This window comes from Pteropus medius, unplaced genomic scaffold (genome assembly GCF_902729225.1).
Source record: "Pteropus medius unplaced genomic scaffold, Ma_sr-lr_union100, whole genome shotgun sequence".
NCBI classification, from domain to species: Eukaryota; Metazoa; Chordata; class Mammalia; order Chiroptera; family Pteropodidae; genus Pteropus; species Pteropus medius.
Genome location: NW_024340696.1, coordinates 26,028,990 through 26,053,273, shown reverse-complemented (window position 1 = coordinate 26,053,273; position 24,284 = coordinate 26,028,990). Strand labels below are relative to the sequence as shown.

Genomic DNA, 24,284 nt, shown 5'->3' with positions numbered 1-24,284 from the left:
TTTAACTTAGAGTTGTTTGCTATGATGTCAACAGCTGTATAGGAGCAGTGTCTTATTATGATACTTACGAGTTGCTTAGTATGAAAATAAGAAAAACAAAATTCAGAGATTTGGATAAATTTTTAAAATTTGGATAAATTTTTAAAGATTGTAAACAAGTAATAAGAGTCAGGACCACTGTTATAAACCTCTTCTTTTCTCTCATGAAAGTAATCCGCTCGTGTTTATTATCCGTATAGTGTCATTTTAGACTTGGGAACAGAATGGTCTCAAGACCAATCCTATACATAAGTTGAAGGGCTCTTGTTCTCTGAAGTGGCAGGAGAAGTTTTATTCCAAAGTCCACAAAAAACGAACTGACCTACCAGCAAAGATTAGTACATCAGTTGTCTCTATTATATTAAAATTTGATATATAACACTTCTGAGTATATGTGTTGATTTTAAATTGTTTTTTAATAACTAAATATTTTTTGAAATAAAATCTGGCTTCATACGGTATGTCTCCTTTATCTTTTCCTTCTATCCTCATTCCAGGTAGGGGTAGGGAACAGATGTGGGGGTCTTTTTTGATATAATACAAAATAAAAATTATGCCAAAGAAAGTCAAAAAAATTGATCCCATATATTACTTACTAATTATACAGGAGGAAATATATCTCTACAGTAGAACCTTCTGATAGTCACCACCCTAACCAAGTGATCAAATTTATAGCATTACTAAGAGCCGTACAACCTGACATTTTGTGCCTCCTGTATTGATGCAATGTGAAGTACGTGATATTTCATATTAAGGTTCTTGCCAAAAATGTTTAACCTAAACCTAAGCATGCTTCTTCAGACCCAACTCTCAGTTTGCAAGCAAGACAGGAACAAGTTAAATGACATAATGAAGAAATAATATGACAAATCCCCAAAGAGAAACATTTTATAAGACAGCTACCCTAGTCTCTTCAAAAAGTCAATGATCTTTTTTTTAGGAAAAAAGTTATGGTTTTTATTTTCATTTCATGAAAAATGAGGAGGGTCTGGTCTAGATTTCAGAGACGTAAAAACAAATTGCAATGTGTCATTCTTGATTAATTCTGGTTTGGGGAAAAAAGATATAAAGTGTATTCTTGGGACAATTGGAGAAATTTGAATACACATTTTATATTAGATGATATGGCATTATTGCTAGTTTTTTAATTTGTTAGTGGTCATGTGGTTATGTATGAGATGCTCTATGCTTATAAGATGCCTGCTAAAGCATGGAGAGTTGAAGAGTCCTGATGTCTTCTACGGTCCAATCTAGATAGAGTGTGTTTGTACTGCTCTTTCAACTTTTCAATATTTGAAAGTTTTATATGTATACTATATGGTAAAGTATATATTTATATACTGTATATCTCTATAGTTCACTATAGATATATATGAGAGAAGAGAGGAGGAAAGATTTAACTTTTATTCTTTGAGAAGCAGAAGTTACGGAAGCACTAAATAATTTTTAAAGAACTAACAAATTAATTTTTCTCCTTTTCTATTTTAGGCTCAAGAAAAAGGAAGATTAGACTATGCTAAGGTAAGTAGATTTTATCTATACTAAACAGGTTTGTACATTTCAATTTGGTGTTTGGTTTTCGTTTGCATTTGAAAGATCAAAAGAGAACCATCCCTTTCAAAGCTGAGGAACTTCCCCTGTTAAGTAACAGGCATTAGCAGATAAAATAAGATTCATTCAATGATCAGTTTATTTATTGAGTTCCTCCTTCATTCCAGACATCATGTTAGGTGTTTGGAATACAACAGTGAACCAGATCCAGTCTTTCCTTTCAGGATATTTACAATCTAGTGAGAGAGATGGATAACTAATAAACAATTAAATGGATACATAATATAATGTCAAGTGGTGGTAAGTGCTATGAAGCAAAATAGCAAAATAAACAGGGTAAGATCACTAAGCATTGCTGGAAAGATGCCTTTGGCCAATAGATGGAAGACAGCTTTTAGTGCTGTCTATCAGACCAGACCTGGCGAGCACCATATAGGACCGGCTCAGGTTCCTAAAGGCAGTAGTTCTCACATCATCTGTGGAGCTTTTGAAAACACACATGCCTAGGTTTCCACTGCATCAAACCCTCTTTCACCAAGATCAAAGTTTCCTGGTGGGAAGAGCAGGGCAGGCACAGAATGGAAGGGTTTAAAAAAAGGTGCCATGATAATTTGGCACACAGCCTTGGTTAAAAACTGCTGCAGAAGTTCAGATTTCAGTACACCAGTGAAGCCTATGAACCTACTTCAGTCACATTCTGTTTTCCCCTCAGGAACAAATGGAACGTTTTAGCAAACGTGGGATGCATACAGCTGGTTAGCTAAAGGAACATGTTAACCATCTGGTTCATGCAATAGTCAGAATATCCAGGGTGTGAGTACACCTGCACTCCAAAGATAGAGAAGAAGAAATATGACCCATAAGGGTTCTGCTTGCAGGGGAACAACTAAAACATAATGATTCCTTAGGGTGGACCCAGCACCCCATGCTCTCCTGGCAGCCCCGAGGTGCACACCCATGGCTCTCTTATCCTTGCTAGAAGTACAGTCCCTCCTTTTCACTGTTTCACAAGCTTTTGCCTCATTCAAGAAAATTTAGATAACAGAAGCACCTTTAAACTGAGAACTTCCATATCTGTCACTTTTGTCCTAGATGTCTACTTGAGTCTTATCAAATACCCAGATGTTGGCTGTGGACATATCCTCTTGAGTTTCGCACAAGCAAAGAAGCTCAATGCATCTTAAACTGAACTCAGCATCTTCCCCACATCTCTGGTCTCATTTCCTTTTAATGGACTTAATTTTTTAGAGAAGTTTTAGGCTCACAGAAAAATTAAGCGAAAAGTATTGAGAGTTCCCACCTGACCGCACATATGCATAGCCTCCCCCACTATCAATATTCTGCACCAGAATGGTACATTTGTTACGATCAATGAACTTACACTGACACATCATTATCACCCAAAGTCCATAGTGTACATTAGGGTCCCCTTCTAGTGTTGCATCTCTGGTCCTTGTTACATGTTCGCTCTCCTATTGTTGGCACTGCCATCCTACCAGTCAACCATGTGAGAAAGTTAGAAGTCACCCTTGAGTGCTCCTGTTCTCTCACCCCTATGTTCCATGACCAAGTCATGCCAGTTTTATATCCTAAATTTTCTTGCATCCATCCTTTCTTCTTAATCTCTCTTTCATTGCTTGTGTTAAATTACTTCATGTGAACCACTGGAAAACATACTGACTGGTATCCCTGCCTGTCTTTTGTCCCTACAAATCCATTACTACTCGAATGTCAGTCTAAGCCACAAATCTGATGGTTTCATAGTCCAGCTTAAAACCCTTCATTAGCTCCAGGTTGTCTATAAGGCAGTTTCAAAGCTTGCTAGATTAGCATATAAAATACTGTGCGATCTTGCCCCCTAGAGGAACTCTTCACCTTCTCTTTCTACCCTGTGTTCTAGCAGCACCAAATTACAGGAAACGTACTGTTTCTGTTTTCCATGCCTTGACTCAGGCTAGCCCCTCTGTTTGGAACAGTTTTCCCCCTTTATGTGGCTCCCCCCGTCCCTCCTATAAGGCTTAATTAAGGATCATCATCTATTGGGAGTCCTCCTTGGCTCCCCAGGCTGGATCTGGTGCTTCCCTCCATTCTTTAATACACTGTAGACCTTTCAGTCTTTGCACTTGCTCTATTACGATGGTCCATTTTCGAGACAGATCATAGACTGTGAGCTCTTTGAGGGCAGTGTCAGTGTCTTATATGTCTTTGTATACTTGGTGCCTAACACAGTGCTTGGCACTTGGTAGATGGTGTGTGAGTATGTGAGCAAGCGAGCAAATGAGTGAGTGAGTGAGGCCATGAATAAGAAAACAGAAGACACATGAAAGCTGCAAGAGAATATCTGGTGTGGAGTTTTTTATCTGAATCAGAGAGGGAAAGAAAGCTTTTGACACATGTCGTAGGTATCAGCAGGATTGAGAAGGTTGCTGAGGAAAGTTGTAATAAACCAGTTTGGAAATAAAGGTGACAATAGAAAGCTGACTTGTAAACTAAAAAGTAAGGGGAAAGACACGATTTTGCAATAGAGTGAGTGTTTATCATTGATGCTTATTTATGACTCCAAGAACTCCTTCAGGGTCTCTTATTACAGAAGCATATGACAATAGAAGAGGTTTGAAGAAAAGAAAAAAATATGGTGCTAGCTTTGCCATCAACTCACTTAACTCTTTGGTCTTCCCTCCGTTTCTTTAGTATAAAATGAGCAGTTTAGAATAGTGCTGTTCTACAATTTAAGCCCATCCCAAATTTGAGAGGAGACATTCTTTGGTGGGGATAGAGGCAGCAATTTTATCTCGTATACTGTGGAGGTCCAAATTCATTCCTTTATCTACTCAACCATTATGTATTTGATATTTAGTATGCGTGAGGCGTTGTGCTGGTGCTGACTCCCACCATGAACAAGACTGATGCAGGCCCTGCCATCACACGCTTCCTTGACTCAGACCTCCCTATCTAAAGTAGCCACTCTCCCTTTGTTCTATTTTTTTCCTCTTAGCATTTATCGTAATCAAAAATCATTTTCATTTAGTTGTTTGTTTCTTTTTCCACTAGAATGTAAGAGCCCTAAAGACAGAGCCCTTAATGGCCATGTTTATGGTTGCATCATCTGTAGCCAGCACGTTGGAGTGCTTGATAAATGCGTGTGGATGAGTGCATTAGTGTTGTACTGGGAGAAGTGCAGGAGATTGCGAGATATCCAGAATTGAGAATTGTAGACTCAAATTAGCCTTTTTAAGAGTATATAGACCATACAAGACAGTCCTCCTAGTGTTCAGTAGCCCTAACTTTGCCTTCCCAAGTGCCCAGTGACAATATTTCTCATTCCAGTAAACATAAACCCACTACCCTGGAATATGTGGTGATATTCTGATTTTTAAGGGCATAACTTGATCTAGGTGATTAATCCAGACCTATTATCCTTACACGGACCTAAACCCAAGTAACATGCAGAAGAAAGGTTATATTCATCTGTACAAAGTATCAAGGAGATGTCTGTAAGAGTCAATATTATCTCTTATGCAGTGTATCACAAGCCCTTAGTAGCATATATCATAGCCTCCTCATCTCTTGTTTTGTGTGGTCATAGTGCTCATGTTGACTAATGCAGGCATCATGCTTAGTGGCTTAGGACTTCCCTGGTGGCTTTATCTGTAAAACTACATTCGAAAAACTTAGCGGCCATTTCTAGAGACCATCGTGAAATTTGTTACTGGAAATTTCTCTGTTTCCAAATGGTGAATATTTACTCAAAAGCCAAATTTTACCTGAAAAATTAGGTTTCAAGAACAATAGAAAATTATTTTTGCCTTATGGTCTGTGGCTTTATTTGCCATCTCTCAGATTTTGTCAGTCTCAGTATGGCAAGGAAATAAGGGAAGAGGGCAGAAGAGGTGATCATTTCAGAATCAGTCTCAGCTGGATCTCGAGGGTGTCTGCCACATTCAGCAAAACAGTGGTCTGTACTCAAACACTCGGATAAGAAATTGAATTACTTTTTAATTGAGTTCCTGTTGTGATGGAGCCTGGATATGAATGCTTTTTACTACCGCACTGCCCTTCATCTTAAGATATCAAACTACTTGACAACTATTAATTCATTAAATCTCTCCCCCCTCTGTTAAGCTGGTTAACACAAACACAGGAGCACTCTACCCACTACTGAATCTCATCTACCTAGGGGCTGGGCAAGGAAGGAAACAACTGTAAGGCCATTCTACTCAGTAGCTTCCAAAATGGAAAAACAAGGAACATCTTACTTACCTCGTTAAAACTGCAAGAGAAGTTTTATTAGACAGAATATATTTACCAGAAGCGAATTGTGACCACAAAGCTGGTGCTAACAGTTTTGCTCCCTATACACAGTGCTATGGGGTCTTAATTACAGTGATTGGTCTGCAGCCCTGGGTGTGTCTCTCAGACTATTCCATGTTCCCTAAGCTCCAAGGTTAAGCACAACTGATTCAGTTCAGTGCTAGAGGAAAGAGTGCCACCTATTGAATTGTAGGAATTTGTGGGCATGTGTTGAGACTGGTGAAGAAGCTTCTCGGACCACATTCACGCTTGGTTTGCTATGGTAACTAATATATATATATATCTGAAAGAAAACGAATATGTTGACTACTCTCGCTTAGGAAAACATCTACACACGTCTGTGTATTTTCCCCAGCTGGAGCTGAGCGTATGCCTGTAGTTTAGCCTACTGCTACTCGAAATAAGCATGCTGCTAAAAGACTGAGGCAGATGGTATTTTTACCACTTCAGGCAAAACATGGCACCTATGATTCGGCTTTCTACAATTTTAATTTTTTAACACATTCAAAATGGCTTGCTTAAATTTTTTCCATCACAGAGATGCAGGCTTTTCCTCAATTTCTTTTTAATAATTGCTTCAGATACACAGGTATGAATAAATATCACTCGATTGAAGCCAGACCCTTTCGGCACTGTAAGTGGGCCTCCTGCTCGTTCTTTCACAAGTGCCTTAGACTGGGCCTTAAATGGGCTTTGACACAAAGACACTAAATGATTTACAGAAGCTGTCTATATATTCATCTCCAGTCTTTCTTATGCAATTCATATAATTTTCGCCATGACTCCGGACAGAAAGGAGAGTCATTCTTTCTGATGTCTTCTTATTGAAGTTCACTCTAAGCACAGAGAATTGCTCAAGACTTAAGCACTTGATAAAGAAAGATCTTCCAGGTGTTCATTCATTGGGCATCCAGTTTTAGTTAAATGTAAAAGATATTTTTTTAAAGGAGTGAGATTTTGACGTGCCCTCTCTCAGAATTCGTTCAGGGTCCCAGAGTGGCACATTCTTCTGGCTCCATCCTCCTGTGCCTCTCAGGCACAGTGTCTAGAGCCACTGTTCCCCTCTTCCCTCCACCCTCAGAAGGCCTTGCACATTTTGCTTTGTTATAAAATGCATTTGCATAGAGTACACATTAAAATTCTCTTCCCACCAGCAAACAGTGCTGTCCACAGACATTTGCATTTGTATGATCACATATCATCACTTCCCTTTAAGAAGAAAATGGAGTCTTCCCTCTCTTGCCATGGTTCTCCTTTCCAAGTGTTGCCCTTTTAGCCAGTTTTTCCCTTTTATTATACATAGATTGCATCAACCATTTTGCTGCATACAGAGTCCAAAATTCTACTTTTTTGAACCTCGAGTATAGAAAATTTTCTGTAAATATTATTGTCCTTTCTTTACTGACAAAGCCAAGCTCTTTTTTTTTTTTTTTCCTTTTTACAGAGTTTTTGCTTGCTCGTTCTTCCCCATAACCCTAGCTAACTGGCTCTGAGAATTTTTCACATTGGCACATTTAGAGACCAGATGTTGCTGTGTTTTCTCCTCCCCATACCCCTTCCTTGGGTAGATGCTGCCTCTCCTATCCCGGGATTTTACGATAGCTCCCTTGATAAAATATCCCATACCGCATCACTCTATTCACGAAATTTCTTGTCTCCTCTGACCTCTTGAAGTTGTCTTAACATTTAGGATTTCTGTTTTAGTGATAATTATAGAGACTGTGGAGAAGCACTGATATTTCCCTCCCCCATCTTTTTCCATAAAGGACTTGTGGTCCAATTAGAGGAGATGTTTATAATAGATTTTGAAGAAAAAAATCCAAATCCAAATACCATCATGATATAGGTACAACTATGTAAAATTGTATATGCTTGATAAAGACTGGAGGATAACATGTAAAAATGTAAATAAGGGCATTAAGCTGACAACATTTAAGCATGTTCAAAATAAGAACTACATTGTGTGTGTGTGTGTATGTGTGTGTGTGTGTGTGTGTGTGTTTAATTTTATCTTTTAAAAGTGTACTCTGATTTGAATTGGAATTTTTTCAGATTATGGACCTGAGCTACTGAGAATTGAAAAATACATTTTTAGCAGCATATTCAGAATTTAATTCTAGGCTTCTAAAGAATTGCTTTCTTCTATGACAATAGGCAGAAATGCACAGTTGGAAAATGTAAATTTTCTTATACTATGAATTTTTGCACAAGGCCTCGAGGAGTGGTTGAGGTACTGGAGGACAATTGAAGAAGAGGGAAACCACGTGCTGGGCAGGCATTTCAGGTGTTGATCTGATGATTTAACCACAGCACAGTGATGGGTGCTGGAAGATACTGTCAGAACTGCCATCTGAAAATTTTAAATATCCCACTCCTTATTTCCTTAAAAATCAGATAAAACCAATTATTTTTCTTTTGGCAATCGTATTTCAGACAAGTATTTTTCCTTGCAGCGATAACAAATAGATTTTTGTTTAATCTGTTTTCCAAAACAATTCATTTACTAAAATTGGTTTGTGCAACTACTGCTTTGATTCCAAATCTCCTTCAAAGTATAATTATTAATAATAGAAAAATAATTGTGGATCAATTTCTGTCCCTAATAAAGCATAGAAGCTTTTGTACCATGTGAAATTTTTAATCAAAAATAAATTTTAATCACACATGCAATCATTAGTATCTTGAACCAGAGTTGTGCCTTATTATGAGCCCACAAGTCCTGGCAAAACAGTTGCCTTCTGGACATTTATTCATTCCCCATCATCCAGCTATTTTTTTTCCCTCATCTCCAAGCATATTATTTTGCATCTGTCCCGAGTGACTATCATCTTGCTTTGATGATCTATTCTTATAATTTCTTAATGTTATTTTAAAATTAGATTCTTGTTCTCTGAGGTGTTAGCAATCCCACACACCTCAATGGCATCAACAGATTTAATGATCATAATCTCTATTCCCTTGTGAATTGTGAATAAAATTATTAAATGATATCAATAATAAGCCTCTTTATGACATCATAAAACATGCCACCTTCTCAGTTGTTAGCTCAAATACTATTGATACTATTTTAATTCAATCCTCTAAGCAGTTGTCTTTTTTTATTTTTCCTCAAATCATATATTCCCAGCTTGTTGATCTTAGGTTTCTAATTTTATATATAAAATGTTAAATTACTTAGTTCAAAATAATAATATTTAGTGAGGCAATCTCTCCCATTCTTAAATTTACCATTTTGAGTTACTGGCCTCTAAAAAAATTATATATTTACATAAGAACTAACATTTATCAGGAAGCTAAGGCAGACTCAGATTGTCGATGACCAGTTCTTTATTGTAAGCCTGGAATCCTGTCTGGATTTGCTCACCATCATACCCTGAGAGCCTAACACAGTGCCTGGCACATACTAGCTACTCAGTAAATATTTTTTGAATTACTGTCGAATGAGTGAATGAATGAATGACCTAAGATACGCCAAATGTTTGTGCCTATATTCTGTACTTTTAATTCATAAGACATATTTGACTCCACCTTTGTTCCTCTTATTCCCCCACTCCCAAGGGATACTTTTAATCAAATCGTTACATCCTCAATGCCTTGCACTCCTTGAGTTGAAATATTCAATTGGAGTAACCTTTTGAATCTTAGTCTAGAAAGCTAAGAATGCCCTGCAGGCTGGTTCTGCGGGTGAATGCTCTGCACTGTGGGATAGCTGGATTCAATTATTGCTCCCAGTTTGTGGTATCAGGAGCCACCTGTGCACAGGGAGTGCCTATATGCCTTTATATAGAGGATAGAGCCTTCTATCCCTATGGAGGAGCCTGTTTAGTCCACTGAAACAGTTTTAAGTAGAACTGAAGGGAATACTGTCTCTTTCCTTGTCAAAAAATAAATAAATAAACCCACAGTGGAGAAGCATGGGTTTTCCAAAATTATATGTTTTGAGAGAAAGGGAAGAGAGGCACCTCTGTGTAGATGCTGAATGTGGTTTTAATAAGTTAGAACCCTTTGTCCTTACCTAGATTGATATTTCTAAATGCATACGCTTATCTTACAACCTGATTTTGTACAACATGAAGGATTTTTGTAATTTCAAGATTCTTGATCTATCAGAAACCTGTAATTTGTTTAGTTGGTATATCTTAAGCCATTCCCCCATGTTTCCCAAGCAGTGTCTTTAAGTACTACTCGGCCTCCCCTTTTATGGGTGAGAGGATCCTGTTTCTTTCTCCCAAGTCTTTGACTTTCTAGCATGATGAAAGATTATAACTATCAGGCATAATAAAGCCAAAGATGAATTTCTGAAGATTAATGCCTGCATAGCACAATGGTGCCCCCTGTGGAAGGTCTCCCTGTTCTCGATCTAAAGAAATTATGCTGACCGTTATCTGTGATCCATTCCTGATGAGATTTGCGTGTACCAGATGGGAAAGGTGGTAGACCTTTCTCCGTGCTGTGATCTCTTTAAGGCACACACCTTCGTATGCATGTTTTCCGTGTGAACTCTGTTCCAGACACACACTAAGCACTTTAATCAAATGTTTCTATCAAATTCTATATCTGAATCCCTTTGTTTTTTGAAGAAGAGATCAAATAACCTAACAATGTTCACACAGTTACTATCTTACAGTCATGAAGGTCTGCTGACTCTTCAGGGTATATTCTTTACCACCATACTGCCTCCCAAGGTACTTTAGACACACTACAAAAAAAAAAAAAAATGAGAGAATTTGTATGCAGGCTTTGGTCTTACAAGTATCCAGAAAATTATATGTGTTACTCTATAATCTGACATAGTTCTGGTCTCAGAAATAGTGGTTGTCTAGTAAATGACTCTCTTAGGATTTATTTTGCTGAACCAGTGCAATAATTATTATGATTTTTTAAAAACTGATAAACATTCTTCACTCTTCCAAGAAAAGTTTATAGCTAAAACCATTTAAAACAAGTTCTTATCTTATTCTTTTGTGGGAGACAAGGATCTGTGTTTACAAATATGCTTTCCATAACACTATAACGTAGAGACCCCCTATGTCTGGAAGAGGCATTAATCCTACAGATATGATTACATGGCACACTCCATACATTGATTCCTATATTTGCTCCAAGTCTGAGGCAACCTGCCCAGAGACATGGCAGAGGTATACATTTATTTCATTGTCATTATTCTCACTAAATGTAGTTTTTTTTTTCTGTTGTTTGACATACTTTCTAGTGATGGAAGTCATTAATGTGTTTTAAGCTCATTTTGTATCAGAGTGCGCTTTAGAATGTTAGGACTCTAGGGTCATGTGGATGGTGGTGGTAGTCAAAGTAATTTTGAGGGAAGCGATATCCAAGTACCAGCTTTCAAATACTAAAGCAGATGAAAACTGGGACATAAGGAGGATTTAAGAAGTGTATAAATAAGATATGGACTCAAGTAAAATAATAGAAGCCTTATATTTAATAGAAACCAAGATACAATAAAAAGTTTCTCTTATATAGTTTATGTATTCCTCATAACCCCCAGGACTATTTGATACCTACATGATGTGAGTGCTCCCGTTCCACAGTGTTCTCTTTAATTAAATAACCGGCATAGTATTTGTCATGAGATTACAGAGCTTACTATTTATTGATTCATTCCTAAAAGAGCTACAGGCAAGAGTGGCTCCTTGCTGCAGTCGACAACCTATGATATGTTTTGCTTGTTGAATTTCTATTACAGAGTTTGCTAAAAAGCTTCGTAGTCACAGTTTTGCTTTTTGAATTTCAATATATGGAATTAAGTTCCTCTCTGGAATAAGATACCAAAATTAAAAATTAGTTTTGAATTAGAATATGGATAAAACTGTGATTTATAAATCTTTACATTTTCCTGGAGAAGACATGAAGCACTGATTGTTTTTCCTAAGGAATAAAGCCTCAATTTAATATAATTCCATATTATATTAAATGCCCAACCTGTCAAGTGCTGATGAAAGTTTATAAACTAAGAAAATTGTACTTTTTGATCTATCTAATTACATTTCAAAATTAGGCACATCTGCTCATACCCTGAACTACAAGTTGACCTCTGTTTCTTTAAGTAGCAAGCACTACTTTTCCTGAATTCTCTGCCATGGAGTCAACAATTGAGGCCAATTTCGAGTATGCCAGTAAAATGTTTTTAACTACATGAAAATATTTCTAAATTGTATATATATCTAGTTTATAGGTATTTATATGTTTTACATTATATAAATATATATATAGTAAGACATGATAATTTGTATGAAATGAGTTATTTGGCTATGTTCAGTTCTTTGTGGATCGTAGTTCACAGCATGGACTCATAAATGTACTTAGGTGAAAGATTAAGCCTTAAAATCAGTTCTGAAATCTCATTCTCAACAGGAGGTCAGATACCACCCAGACTGAGCCTAATAGACACATGTAGAGGAGAAGGCAAGAAAAATTGAAAAGAAAAAGAAAATATCAACTCCGTCATTTTTATGTTTTTTTTTTCTTTTAAGGAATATAGATTAAATTTTAAATGGTCAAGATGATTTGGAAATTAATTTTTTAAAAAACAAGCATGTTTCCAATGAGATTTAAAATATTGAAAACACCTCCATGAATCTATATAAAATAGTCTGTGACTGTTTATAAAGCCGAGTGCATGTTACAGTGAACCCTGTGTTTTGCAATGAACCCCATGCTCCCTTCCTCTTCAAACCTTGCATTTGTGTAGAATTTTACTGATGTCAAAGTAACTTCACATATATTATCTTATTTATTCATAGTAATTCTATGTGGTATAAATATTATCTTTCCAATTTTACAAGTGAAGCGAGCTTAGAGAAGTTGCTTTGCCCAAGGTCACACATGTCCAGGTCCTTTCCTACTAAAGTTTGCTCACTGCCTCTCTACAATTATTTTTCATATTGATATGAAACACAGAAATGAGTTAATCAGTCTTCGGAGGAGAACATGTCATTCCATTATAAGATTTTTTTTTTTAAGTTTCCTGTCGGGCTTCATCTGGGGGATTCTGCTCAAATGCACTTGAAAGGCCACCACATCTGGAAATAGTGACATTTCATCCCTCCTAGAGCCCATCTCTCCTCTCACCTCCCCATCTCCAGAGGCTTCGGGTCTCAGGACTTTGCAAGGGAAAAGGAGAGCAGTGTAACAAATGTCATACGTGTCATGCACTCTCACACAGTGATGCAGAATGATTTAACTCTGCAAAAGAATAAGCAGAACTTGACAAAAAGTGAATATCTTAAAGCTCAATACAAATTTATATTACAGAAATTTTACAGGCTATTTTACAAAAGGAAAATATTCACTTTTTATTAGGTAACAGTAAAAATGTTAAAGCATAGGTTAAATTATATTTGTCATTTTTGAACTAATCCTTTATTTAGTCCCTTATCTAATATCTTAAATATAGTATAGCTCTGAGATTGGTTTTAAAAAAAACGTACTGAAAACAACGTAAGTGTGAAATTCCAAGTACTTCTACTGCAGTAAGAATCTTTGGTTGAGATTTTTAGTAAAAATAAATTTTTATTATTAAGAATTTAAGTAAAAACATATTAGTTTTGTTTTGTGACTCAGTAGTGGCTGTGATGACACCTGAGTCTTGTCCAGTGCCTTAAAAAAATAAAAGTATGATCAGAAGAATATACTTAATCAATTGAGATATTTATGGCCTTTTTCTTAGCAGGAAATGTGGAAATGTTCTGCATCCAATTCCTATTGACATTTGTTCTGCAACTACATGGCACTTTTACTTATGATAGAAAAAAAATGTATGTGTTGTAATAGAGGTACATAATTAATCTAATGATGGCTTCAGTTTTCTATCATCTCTGAAAATATCCAAAAATTTTTGATTGACATATTTTTTTTTTAATCCATGATATGTGTTTTAAAAATTTGCCCTTATGCACAGGCATGCAAAGGACATTATTGACAAAAGTATGTATTCTCTTCTCAAATGAAATTGCGCTGCTTTCCAGTTCACGTAGAAGTAAAAGAAAGGACATTATGGCATGGTGGTTAAGAGCAAGAACTCTTCGAATCTTAACTCCAGCACTACCTTCTCCAGTGTTACGTTAGGCAACTTACTCTTGCACAGCTTTCTGTAAAACAAAAATAATAATAGTACCAACCTTATAGGGCTGTGCTGAGAATTGCATGTATGTATCTTCTGTTCTAAGATGATAGATAAATAGATAGATAGATAGATAGATAGATAGATAGATAGATAGATAGATAGATAGATAGATGATAGATAGATAAATGATAGATAATCTTAGAAGATATATGCATATATAATATATATAAATATGTACACATCTCTTCAATCCATACAACAGCCCTACGAGATAGATACTATTATATATATCTTATTATAGATATATATGTTCTATAGAGATATATCTTAGAACAGTGCTGGGCATACATAAGTACTATATATGGGATTATCTTTTTGTCATTGCTGTTACTATTGTTATTACTATTTTAATATTGAGAAGCACTACCATTCTTACTGTGTTTTTGCATGTGAATTCCTATGATTGAGAATATAACAATAAATTTTCTTATTTCTGTCTTCTTCTAACTTTGCCTAAGTAAGATATTCAGTTAAGATCGGTAGATTTTTTTTCCTATAGAGTCTCGCAAATAATTTGTTACCCTAAATAAAAAAAGAATGCTTTTTATGCTGTTTGCCATACATTTCACATTTTTTCATATTAGAGAAATGTTTTAATTGTAGCTTTTCCTTTCTACCAAGTCTTGCCATTCAAAAGCTGACAAGACCTTTCAATTGAAGCACTATCAGCTAGAAATCTTAGAATTGGATGGGACTGTGGAAGCAGCTTTGTTCCAGCTCCCACATTAGCTAAGTTTCATTCATACCTTCTCTGACATGGTCATCCAGTTGCCAAGGACTTCCCTTAATAGGGAGTTCACAACTTGTCAAAAATAATTCTTCTGTTGTTAGACAACTCTTTCTTATTTGTAATTGAAATCTGCTTCCCAGAACTTCCCCTTGTTGCTCTTTGTTCTGTCCCCTGAAGCATATAGAACAGGACTATTCCTTCTTCCATTTAATTGCTTTAGATATTTAAAGATAGCTTTCATACCCTCCTTTAATCTTTTGCTCCAAGTTAAACATTCCTTAGATGACATGTTGCCAAATACTTTTTCATCCTAATACTGGACCCAATCTATCTTGAATGCCACCTCTTACACATGGCACCGTCACCCAGAACTGAACATAGTTTTCTAAACGTGAGTTGACATCAACGAGTGCAATGTGACCGTTCCCACCTGTGTTTTGTAGATGTACATTTGTTGATGCTGCCAAAGTTTGCATTTGCTTTTTTTTTTTTGTACCTACATTGCAGTCTTGGATTATGTAAAGAATGCAGTTATCAAAGATTCTCAGCATTTTTTAATGAGTCACTGCCAAACTGGGCTTATACAATTAATTTTGAAACTTAAATTCACAACTATACAACTATCCCTGTTATATATATCATCATCTGGCTACTATCAATCTATTGTTCAACATGTCAAAACCATTAAAATCTTGATGCTATCCATGTGTTAGCGTGGCTATGTGACATCTGAAAAATTTAAATTTAATAGCATTTCTTCTCCGTCTTCATTCAAGCAATGCATAAAACTGTGAAAGAAAGCAAGTATTGAGTCCTATAGCACAACACTAGACATCACTTTTCTGCTCAATATAAATCCACTACTAAACATTGTCTAGGAGTCCTTGTTTATATATTCAAATCCATATTACCATACTCTAATCCAGGCCCCATTTCTCTGTATTACCCATGAAGAGAATGAAGTTTCTAAAATTCAAATATACTCTATCTTTATCTTTTCCAAAGCTAACAGCCAAGTGCTCATATCAAAAGAAAAATGGGAGTGTTTTGTGATGACTTGTCCATTGTGACCTATCCTGGAACTGTGATCACCATTGCCTTTTTTCTAGAACTCACAAACTATTTAACAACCTTTTCTGGAATTTTGCCATAATTCTTCATAAATTCACTAGTCTGTATTCCAGAATGTACCTTTGTCCTCATCTTTTCCTTTTGTTCTATGTTTAAGTACATTAGTCCTTTGAAATCTCGCATTTCTGAGATTTCTCATGGTCTTTCGGTTAGCTGGGAAGGACATTTATATGCATTCTAAGCATGCAAGAGCAGACGGTGATGAGTGGACAACTTTGCAAAGGTGTCTTAGACCGGATACCGGCTATCCAGAATGAGGAGGAAGACAGAGGGGCAGTGCTAGGAGATGAAAGCCTGACAGGAACATCAGACAAAATGAGTGAGAAAGTTGCCGATGGGTGGCGACTCTCTGTTACTTGTCCTTCTTAGGAGATATTATGTTTGCAGTGGGAGCTTGTGTGATCTTGGAAAGCGAAGGACACCTGAAGGCAGAAGAAAGGCAGTATGGTAACTCCGTCCAAGGCCTCCCTCACAACCTTAATGGGCTATTTGAATGCATTTTTCATCCTTAAAGTCCTCTCTTTGTGGAATTTATTTTAGTCATTACAATTTTTAACTCATTCTTTAGCTGTTCTATTGCCCCTTTGTCTTCTCTTCATAATATACCTTTTGCAAGTATTTGGGCTTAGTCGTTCTTATTTGACACACAGCCTTTACATTTTCAAGCCACTTATTTTTCCTTCCCCCTTTTACCCCTGTCAGTCTTAGCAGATTCTAACAAGATGGTTTGTTTCTGAACATTTTTCTATGAGGAAAAGAACTTTAGAAACATTTTGACAAGTGTCCTGGTGATAATACAGAGTTATGAGTGGATTCCCACACAATTTTTACAGCTTCGTACATTTCCTTTGTCAGCTCCTTCAAATCAGGGATAGCGTCCTGTCTCCACAGTGCTGCTTTGTGCTATCAGGCGCTCACCCGGGCTCAGCAATGGAAGGGATGATATGCTCCTCCTTTCGCTCCTGGACCTTTTCAAGTCTGAGCCCTGAGAGAACTTATTCTGTAGCCATTTATTTTGGTTTTGTTCATAATTAATTATGACTAATTTTGGAATTTAGTTTTTTAGAGGCTCCCATCACTCTTGAGATATATTTTCACCTATGATTTCTTGGAATCAAGGTCATCTTTTCACTAATTTTTGTGAAATTAGTGCACCTTCCTGATGTATCATCTGGGTATCCAAAACCATGCTTGCTGGTCCTTTTCTTTCCCTGATTCTAATACCAAGAGGGCATTACTTTTTTTGTCAGATTCCTATCACTTCTACATCCAATTAAGTTGACATAATTAAGCGAGAAGTGCTTCTTCTATCTTCTGATACATAAGATTATCAGTCAGCTCACCAAAAATTTGTCAACTATGGAATGTGAGCTTTAGCAGATGTCAAAGACTGGAGTCCCATATCATTCCTGCATCTTACCTTTCTGCTAACTTCATAAACTCCATTAGGGAAGCGTGGTCCCTTCTACCACTTGATTAGGAGGTATGCGGTCTCTCTCCATTTCAGCATGGCTTCCATTTGTTTCCTTTTACTCTTATCCAGGTGTTTTCAACCATAAAAAAAATGTATTATTTTATACTCCCTTACTCTCTATTATACAGTTTCTTCAGAACAAGGTCTAGTTTGTGTTCCAGACAAGTTTTAACATCCCCATTTTTCTCTAAGCACTCTGTCTAGTCGGGTGAAAAAACTTGGGGTTATTTTCAAATCTTTCCCAGTGCTGTAGAGTGGAAGACCTCAGGGTGTCCAGAAGTGAAACCCAAGCTATTTCACAAATTTCCTGTGCAGTCTTGTCCACATCACTTAGCCTCTCTCATCCCAAGATCTTCTCCTGCGGAATGAAGTGAGAAGATAAGATTGTGCTTGGGATTTCTTCTAGGTCTTTAAGTCTTTCTCTGGTTTAATTTGAGAGCAGTGACATCTGCCTTCACTTCTCCTAAAACTACTTGGACCGCATGGCAAAGGCTGGTAATATTTGAAGAAGATTTTTGAACCAAATAGATTTCAGAGACATACAATGATTTTCTCAAAAGGGTCTCACAAAGCAACATTTATCACTGGAAAGGTGTTTAGTAACATCTTTTAACAAATGTTAAATAATAGTGCACTTAACTTTAAGTACTTTGCATCCTCTTCTCTCTGTGTTAATATGTTTAATTGGATCCTCTAGCAGGGAATTTGGACTTAATTTATTTCAGGTGATGCCACACTTAGACAATTATTCCGTTGACTTAATTAGAGATTTAATTATATTAGTGTCCTAAAGCGCTTTATCAAGGAAATAGAACGGAGACTAATAATTCACTTTTTTGTATTTCTTGTGTTATTTATTCTACAGCTAAATTGTTTTTCAAGTCATAAGGGCCAGTGTGGCCACACTATCACTTCTAGCCACATTCTAATATAGAAAGTTCTGTCTATGCCTTATTTAGTCTTTACCTAGTCAAAATGTAGGTGAACGCAAAAGTGGAAGAAATTGTTTTTAATTGTGAGCTTTTATCTTGCAGCTCTGAGAAACAAAGTCATAGGTCCAATCCCCCTGTGTTCTATTTAACCCTTTCTGGTTCTATAGCCCTATAACAGCCCCTCTTATAGGTGGTCTTGGGAGGCAATGTTTCTCTCTGTATCTCCAGCCCCTGCTGTATACCTAGGCGATAAAGGTGCCCAACAAATGCTTGTTGAGTTTAATTATGTCATGGCAAAGATGGCTAGTTGGACATGTGGCTGAAACAATATAAACCCAACACAACTATTTTAAAATAAAGTAAATCAAAATACGAGTGAGGTACTCCCAAATCCAGCTAATCATTGGAATGACCTAAGAAGCTTTTCTTTTTCTTTGTTTTTTTTGTTGTTGTTGTTGTTTTGTTTGTTTGTTTGTTTGTTTGTTTTGTTTTTTTGTTTTTAGAACTTACTAAGTCTATCTCCAGGAATGGGGCCTAGGCAGCTACATTTTTAAATTCACTAGGCGAAGCTTATGGTCAGCCAGGTTTGGGATCCTCAGCTTAATGTGTTTTTGTTATATTTATTTACAAAAGACAAAATCGTGTCATCAGGATAGACCCATTGCCCATTCTAATTTATAGTAAAAAATTATCTCATTTAAGGTCTATTAATTATATCTAAAGGATTTTCTTTAAGCCAATAGTTTATGTAGTTGGTGAAAGTGTTTACAGATCTCTTCAAGGAACAATACCTTTCATGAAGGATTAGATTACTTGTGAGTCATTAAATGAACATTTTACACATAGAATCTATCAGCTCCCTTGATATGCAAAGCCCTGTGAGCCTACCTCTGTGGAGAGAGCAGATTTAAGTATTAACTGGAAGGAAAATAGTCATTGGGTGAGAGAAATTACCGCTTTTAGAACTCGAGTAACTTTCAGTAATGTCCTCCTGGGGACTTTCTCGTCCTACTCTGAATTACCCTTCATTGTAGGGTTACATACCATATAAGCCACCATCAAATATTCAATTGAGCCTAGCTGAATAAAGTTTATAGAGTAACAAACTAAATGAAACAATAGGAGAAATGCAGAATGTAAAATATTGTACAGCACAGCCTAGTCCTTTTAAAATAGCAATGTCATAGCAGAGAAGAAAGATTAAAGTGTCATGGCAAATGAATGCAATGTGTAAACCAGGATTGATCATGGTTTGGAATTTAAAAAGCTAATAAAGACACTTTGGAGCCAGTTGGGGAAATTTGCACATGGACTAGACATTAGATAACATTAGAGAATTATTATGAACTTTTCTATCTGCGATAATAGTATTCTGGTTATGTGGGGGGATGTTCTTATCATAGGAGATGCATGTCAAAACAAGGGTGAAGCATACTGCCTTCCATAGTATGTCCAAGCCAAGTCCTACCAGCTCAGAGCCTGTTATTAAATATTCAAGAATTCTGTGATCCCACAATCCTTGGTAGATTGAAACCCAATGATAGGAGTATTCATACCACAAAATTCTGGAAATATTACAAATAGAGCTTTTTTTCCTCCGCTGGAGAGCTAATTTACCAGCATACTACTGCTGCCAGCTTATTTTCCAATGGTTCAGAAAACACACACACACACACACACACACACACACAGACACCCCCTCTCTCTCTCTCTCTCTCTCTCTCTCTCTCTCTCTCTCTCTCTCTCTCTCTCTCTCAGGTAGATAGAGTAAAAGTGGCAAAATACTAAAAATTGTTGAACCTAGGTAGAGGATATTCATTGTTCTAGTATAAGAGTCAGCAGACTTTTCTCATAAAGGCCGAAGTATAAATACTGAGGCTTTGCAGGCCATAGAATCTCTGTGGCAGCTACTCAACTCTGCAGCTCTGCCATTATAGCACAAAAGCAGCCATAGACAATACTTAACTGAATGAGCATGGTTATGTTCCAGCAAAACTTTATTTATACAAACAGCCATAGTTTGGCCACTCTTGTTCTAGTATTTTAACTTTTCTATACTTTTAAAATATTTAATAATTCTACCTTTGTCCACTGTCTCTGTCAACCAAAAGTCTTTGGGCTTAAAGAGAAAGGTGCAGGTGGATGGACAAAACTAAAAAATAATAATAAAATACTTGATAATAAAACATTTTTTCATAAAGTTCAGATTCCTTAACCTGGTTTTCAGTGCCCTCTTTGATCCCTGAACACCTACTCTTGCAGGCTGTGTCACACCGGTCTATTTTCATTTCCTGGAAACTGCATTCTGGTCTCCTCTGTGTCATTGCTTTTCATGTCAAAAGCTATTCTCTTTTCTTATAATTCCCTTGCTACCCCAAACCTCATAATAACTATCAACATACTCAAGACATGCCTCAAATCCTACTTATTTGATCAGACCTTCATGAATCTCTTCTAATTACAGTTGATCTCTTATTTCTCTGATCATCTATAGTCCTGCATTTGTACCTTGGTTTTGCTGCTTTTCACAGTATACTCTTAATTAGTTCCTGATCCATAAACTAGAGAAGGATCATTGTACTCTTTACACATAATAGGTGCTCAGTTGATATTTGCAAACTGAAATTCAGTCATGCAGATATCCATATGCCTGTAACTACGAACCAAGAAGTCTAGAATAGAGAATTTTGGCCTGTCTAATTTAGATTTGGGGAAGTAAAGATAATGAAAATGTGGGGCATGTCTTTCCTTTCTCTTTTCTTTTTTAATCTTTAAGGCTGGTCTGATCCAAATTCAGCTACTTTGAGGTCGTTGTGCATCGAGCTAAAATAGATATGATCTTAGTAGATGGGGTGGCTATCTTGGCAGGGGCTAAGGGCTTTAAGAGGAAGAATTAAGTCATCCTGAACATCTGTAGTGCTTTAGCACTGTCAAGCACTCTGCTGTCTCATATAGTCCCCTCAACAGTTCTACAAGGGACTGATACTATCTCCATTTAGAACTCAAAGCAGTTAAATGGCTTCCCTACCATTACAAAGCTAGAATGAGAGTTTGAATCTGGCTGCTTCTGAAACCCAGCACCATTTTAGTGTTTTTCTACATTCACTGATTGGCAAGAAGCCAGGGAACCCTAGGCTGAAAGAGTCCCAAAGTTCATATGCAATGTGGAAATTTCTCTGGAGTGCTGAGAGTCTGGTGTGGTATAATATTAAGCGTTGCTGGGCTGGGTGTTAGAAGAAACTGGCTTCTGGTCTCTGCCACGATTCACATACAGTCTTGAGTGAGCCACCAAGCATCTCTAGACCTCTGTTCTGTGATCTCTGTAATTAGAGGAATAAAACAGTTTCTTTCTTTTATTCCTTTATGTTTCATGCATTATGCAGTAGCTTAAAGTCTAATGAAGAGATAGATTAGTGAATGAAAAATTAAAATACAACACTATAATAGTGCTGTACTCTAGATATGGAGAGGGTCCTCAAGGAGCATCGAGGAGTAGCACCTGGCCCCTTGGGGCTGTCATTCTAACTGAGCGCATTCCACCCAAAGGGAATTTGGGGAACTTGGTGGCAGGGATGAAGATAGTGTCAGGGGAGATGAGAGCTGTAAGTAGTTTCCCTAGATACATGATGAAAAAGGGAAACCGATAGAGTCCAGGGGCACAGAACTGGTGGTGGGAAGACTCTTTAAGAGGTGACTGCAAAAAATAATCCAGACGAAAGATGAAGATCGTCTGAACTAATGTAGTGGCAACGGAAATGAAGACCAGAGGATAAATTCAAGAGCTCTAAAGGAGGTAGAATGGCTGGGACTTAGTGACTGTGTCAGTCAAGATGGCTACAGACAACTTCTCAATCTCTGTGGCTTCAAACAACAAAGATGTGTTTCTAGCACACATGTCAGGTGCAGGTTGGAAAGGCACTGTGGTGGCTCATTGTGGTCACTCTGGAGTCCAGGCTAAGGAGCTCCTCCACTGTGGCTGGTTGATGTGCCAGAGGAGAAGCTCTGGAGGGACTACACAGACAGTTGCATGCTGCAGCCCAGAGCGACATGCATCATTCACAACTCATGGACTAGAACTTATCACTTGGCCCCCAACCAGTCTCCAGGGGCCGGAAAGTTCAGTCATGGGTAAGCAACACTGGTACTGCCATGGTGCCTGACCAGATAAAGGATGAGGGAGGGCTCCCAGGTTTCTGATTTGGGGAGTTAGGCAGACATTCGAGGTATTCACTGAGAAAGAGAAGATGAAATCAGGGCAAGGGGGAGATGGACAGACCAAATTATTATAGATCTTTTTCAGCTCTAAAGTGTAACCATTTTATCAGTTCTTTCTTGTCATCAAAGAGAGGAATTGGAAATCAACTCCCTTTGTTGTGAGAGCTTACTTTATTCTTTACATAGGGTGTTGTAGTTCATTCTTCCCAGTCAAATAAAGACTTGTAGTTTTAAAAATATAGTATCTTGCATTTTCGTATGGACTATTGTGTCAACATACTGTATAAAAAAAAATAGTTATTAACTAGGATGCTAATGAAGCCTTCCTCGCATAAGAATATCAGGCTGCCGAATTCAAAATGCCAGAGATGTAAATGCCCTCTGCCATCCCCCAGTAGGGCACATTTCAAAATATGAAGGGGTGGGATTCAGGGAGGAGGCGTAATTAGGCTGATTGGAGCCTATTGTGCTCCTCTGGAGCACAGACACGGAGCGGCCTTAGGGGATGTTAGTGCGTGCCTCTAGAGCGTTGAGGAAAGATGTCCTCTTTACCTCAAAAGAATGTAGCAGAAACGAGAGATCTGTACTGTTTCTCCCCTTCTTTGTTTTTCACCTCCCCTCCCCAATTTAATTGCGGTACCTTAAAAACTGACTTTTATCGTGCATTTGTTTCTTAACAGTTGCGAGAAACAATCAAAGCTGGCAAAGGTGTGACTTCAGCTATTGACCTGTGTCGTTACCATGGAAACAAGGCACTGGAGGCCCTGGAGAGCTTTCCTCCCTCGGAGGCCAGATCTGCTTTAGAAAACATTGTGTTTGCCGTGACCAGATTTTCGTGACACCAAATTAAAAAGACACTGTTGTTCATTAGGTGGAAAAATTGAGGAATGAGGTGATCGGGAAAGCTTTCATAATGAAGTATCTAAATTTGTTAATGACTTTAAAAACCTACACATTTTTTTCTTCCTTTTATCACGTTGTTAAATGAATACTGCCTTCTTTTTGGAACTGTTACAAACAAAATTAGAAAGAAAAAAGGTCAAGCAGTTTTTACTTGTCACGCCAGAAGCACACTTGAGGCCGCAGTAGCAGAAATAATTAATGAGATTCGCTCCTGTGACCTCAGCAAATGGACAGGAAATAGGTCCTTATTGATTGGACCAGGCAGGGACGGCGCCAGGGCGGTGGCCTGCGGTTTTCCTTCCAGAGAGGACCGAGCAAGCTGGAAGCTGCAGGTGTCAAGGGGAGCACTGCCGATGCCTGCCAGGGGGGACTGTCAAAGCAAAAGCTAGTGATTAAGAAAAAAAAATGTGCTTTATCTTCTTGCAATTGTGTCTCTGTATTTATAGATACAGTGTGAATATACTTTGTGTTTCATATTTTTGTAAGATTTGGGGAGGGGGAGGATCTGGGGGAAAAATGCCGATTATTTGAAGTAGGAAATTAAAATGTTATCAAATGTTAACTTGGTTGTAGTAGAAATTGCCTGTTTTTCTTTCTTGAACACCAAGTGTTTATTCAAATACATTCAAAGCACCAAACTTTTTTGAAAAGCTGAACAAGATACTTTTTTCAAGTAAAATGTAATTATTTGTAATACTTTTGTATAGAAAATACTTTTAATTTTTAAAAGCTTCAGATATATAATTGTACTGGGGAGTTCATTGGCAATACTTTTTTCAAACCTCAGAATGTCAAATTTTGGTCTTGGACCACAGACATCCAGTTACAGAAAGAATATAAGCAATCTCACAG

General features: G+C 37.3%; 1 protein-coding gene across 2 annotated transcripts in view; it reads left to right on the top strand.

The window, feature by feature from the left end:
• The window catches only part of PDSS2 (decaprenyl diphosphate synthase subunit 2), a 204,461-nt gene extending 180,467 nt beyond the window's left edge, over window positions 1–23,994 (top strand). For both annotated transcript variants that reach the window (XM_039869794.1, XM_039869793.1), the window contains 2 exons: window positions 1,528–1,560; window positions 23,210–23,994. In XM_039869794.1, the coding sequence (XP_039725728.1) occupies window positions 1,528–1,560; window positions 23,210–23,368 (192 nt within the window). In that variant the 3' untranslated portion in view covers window positions 23,369–23,994. The remainder of the gene's footprint in view (window positions 1–1,527; window positions 1,561–23,209) is intronic.
• Window positions 23,995–24,284: the final 290 nt, after the last annotated feature.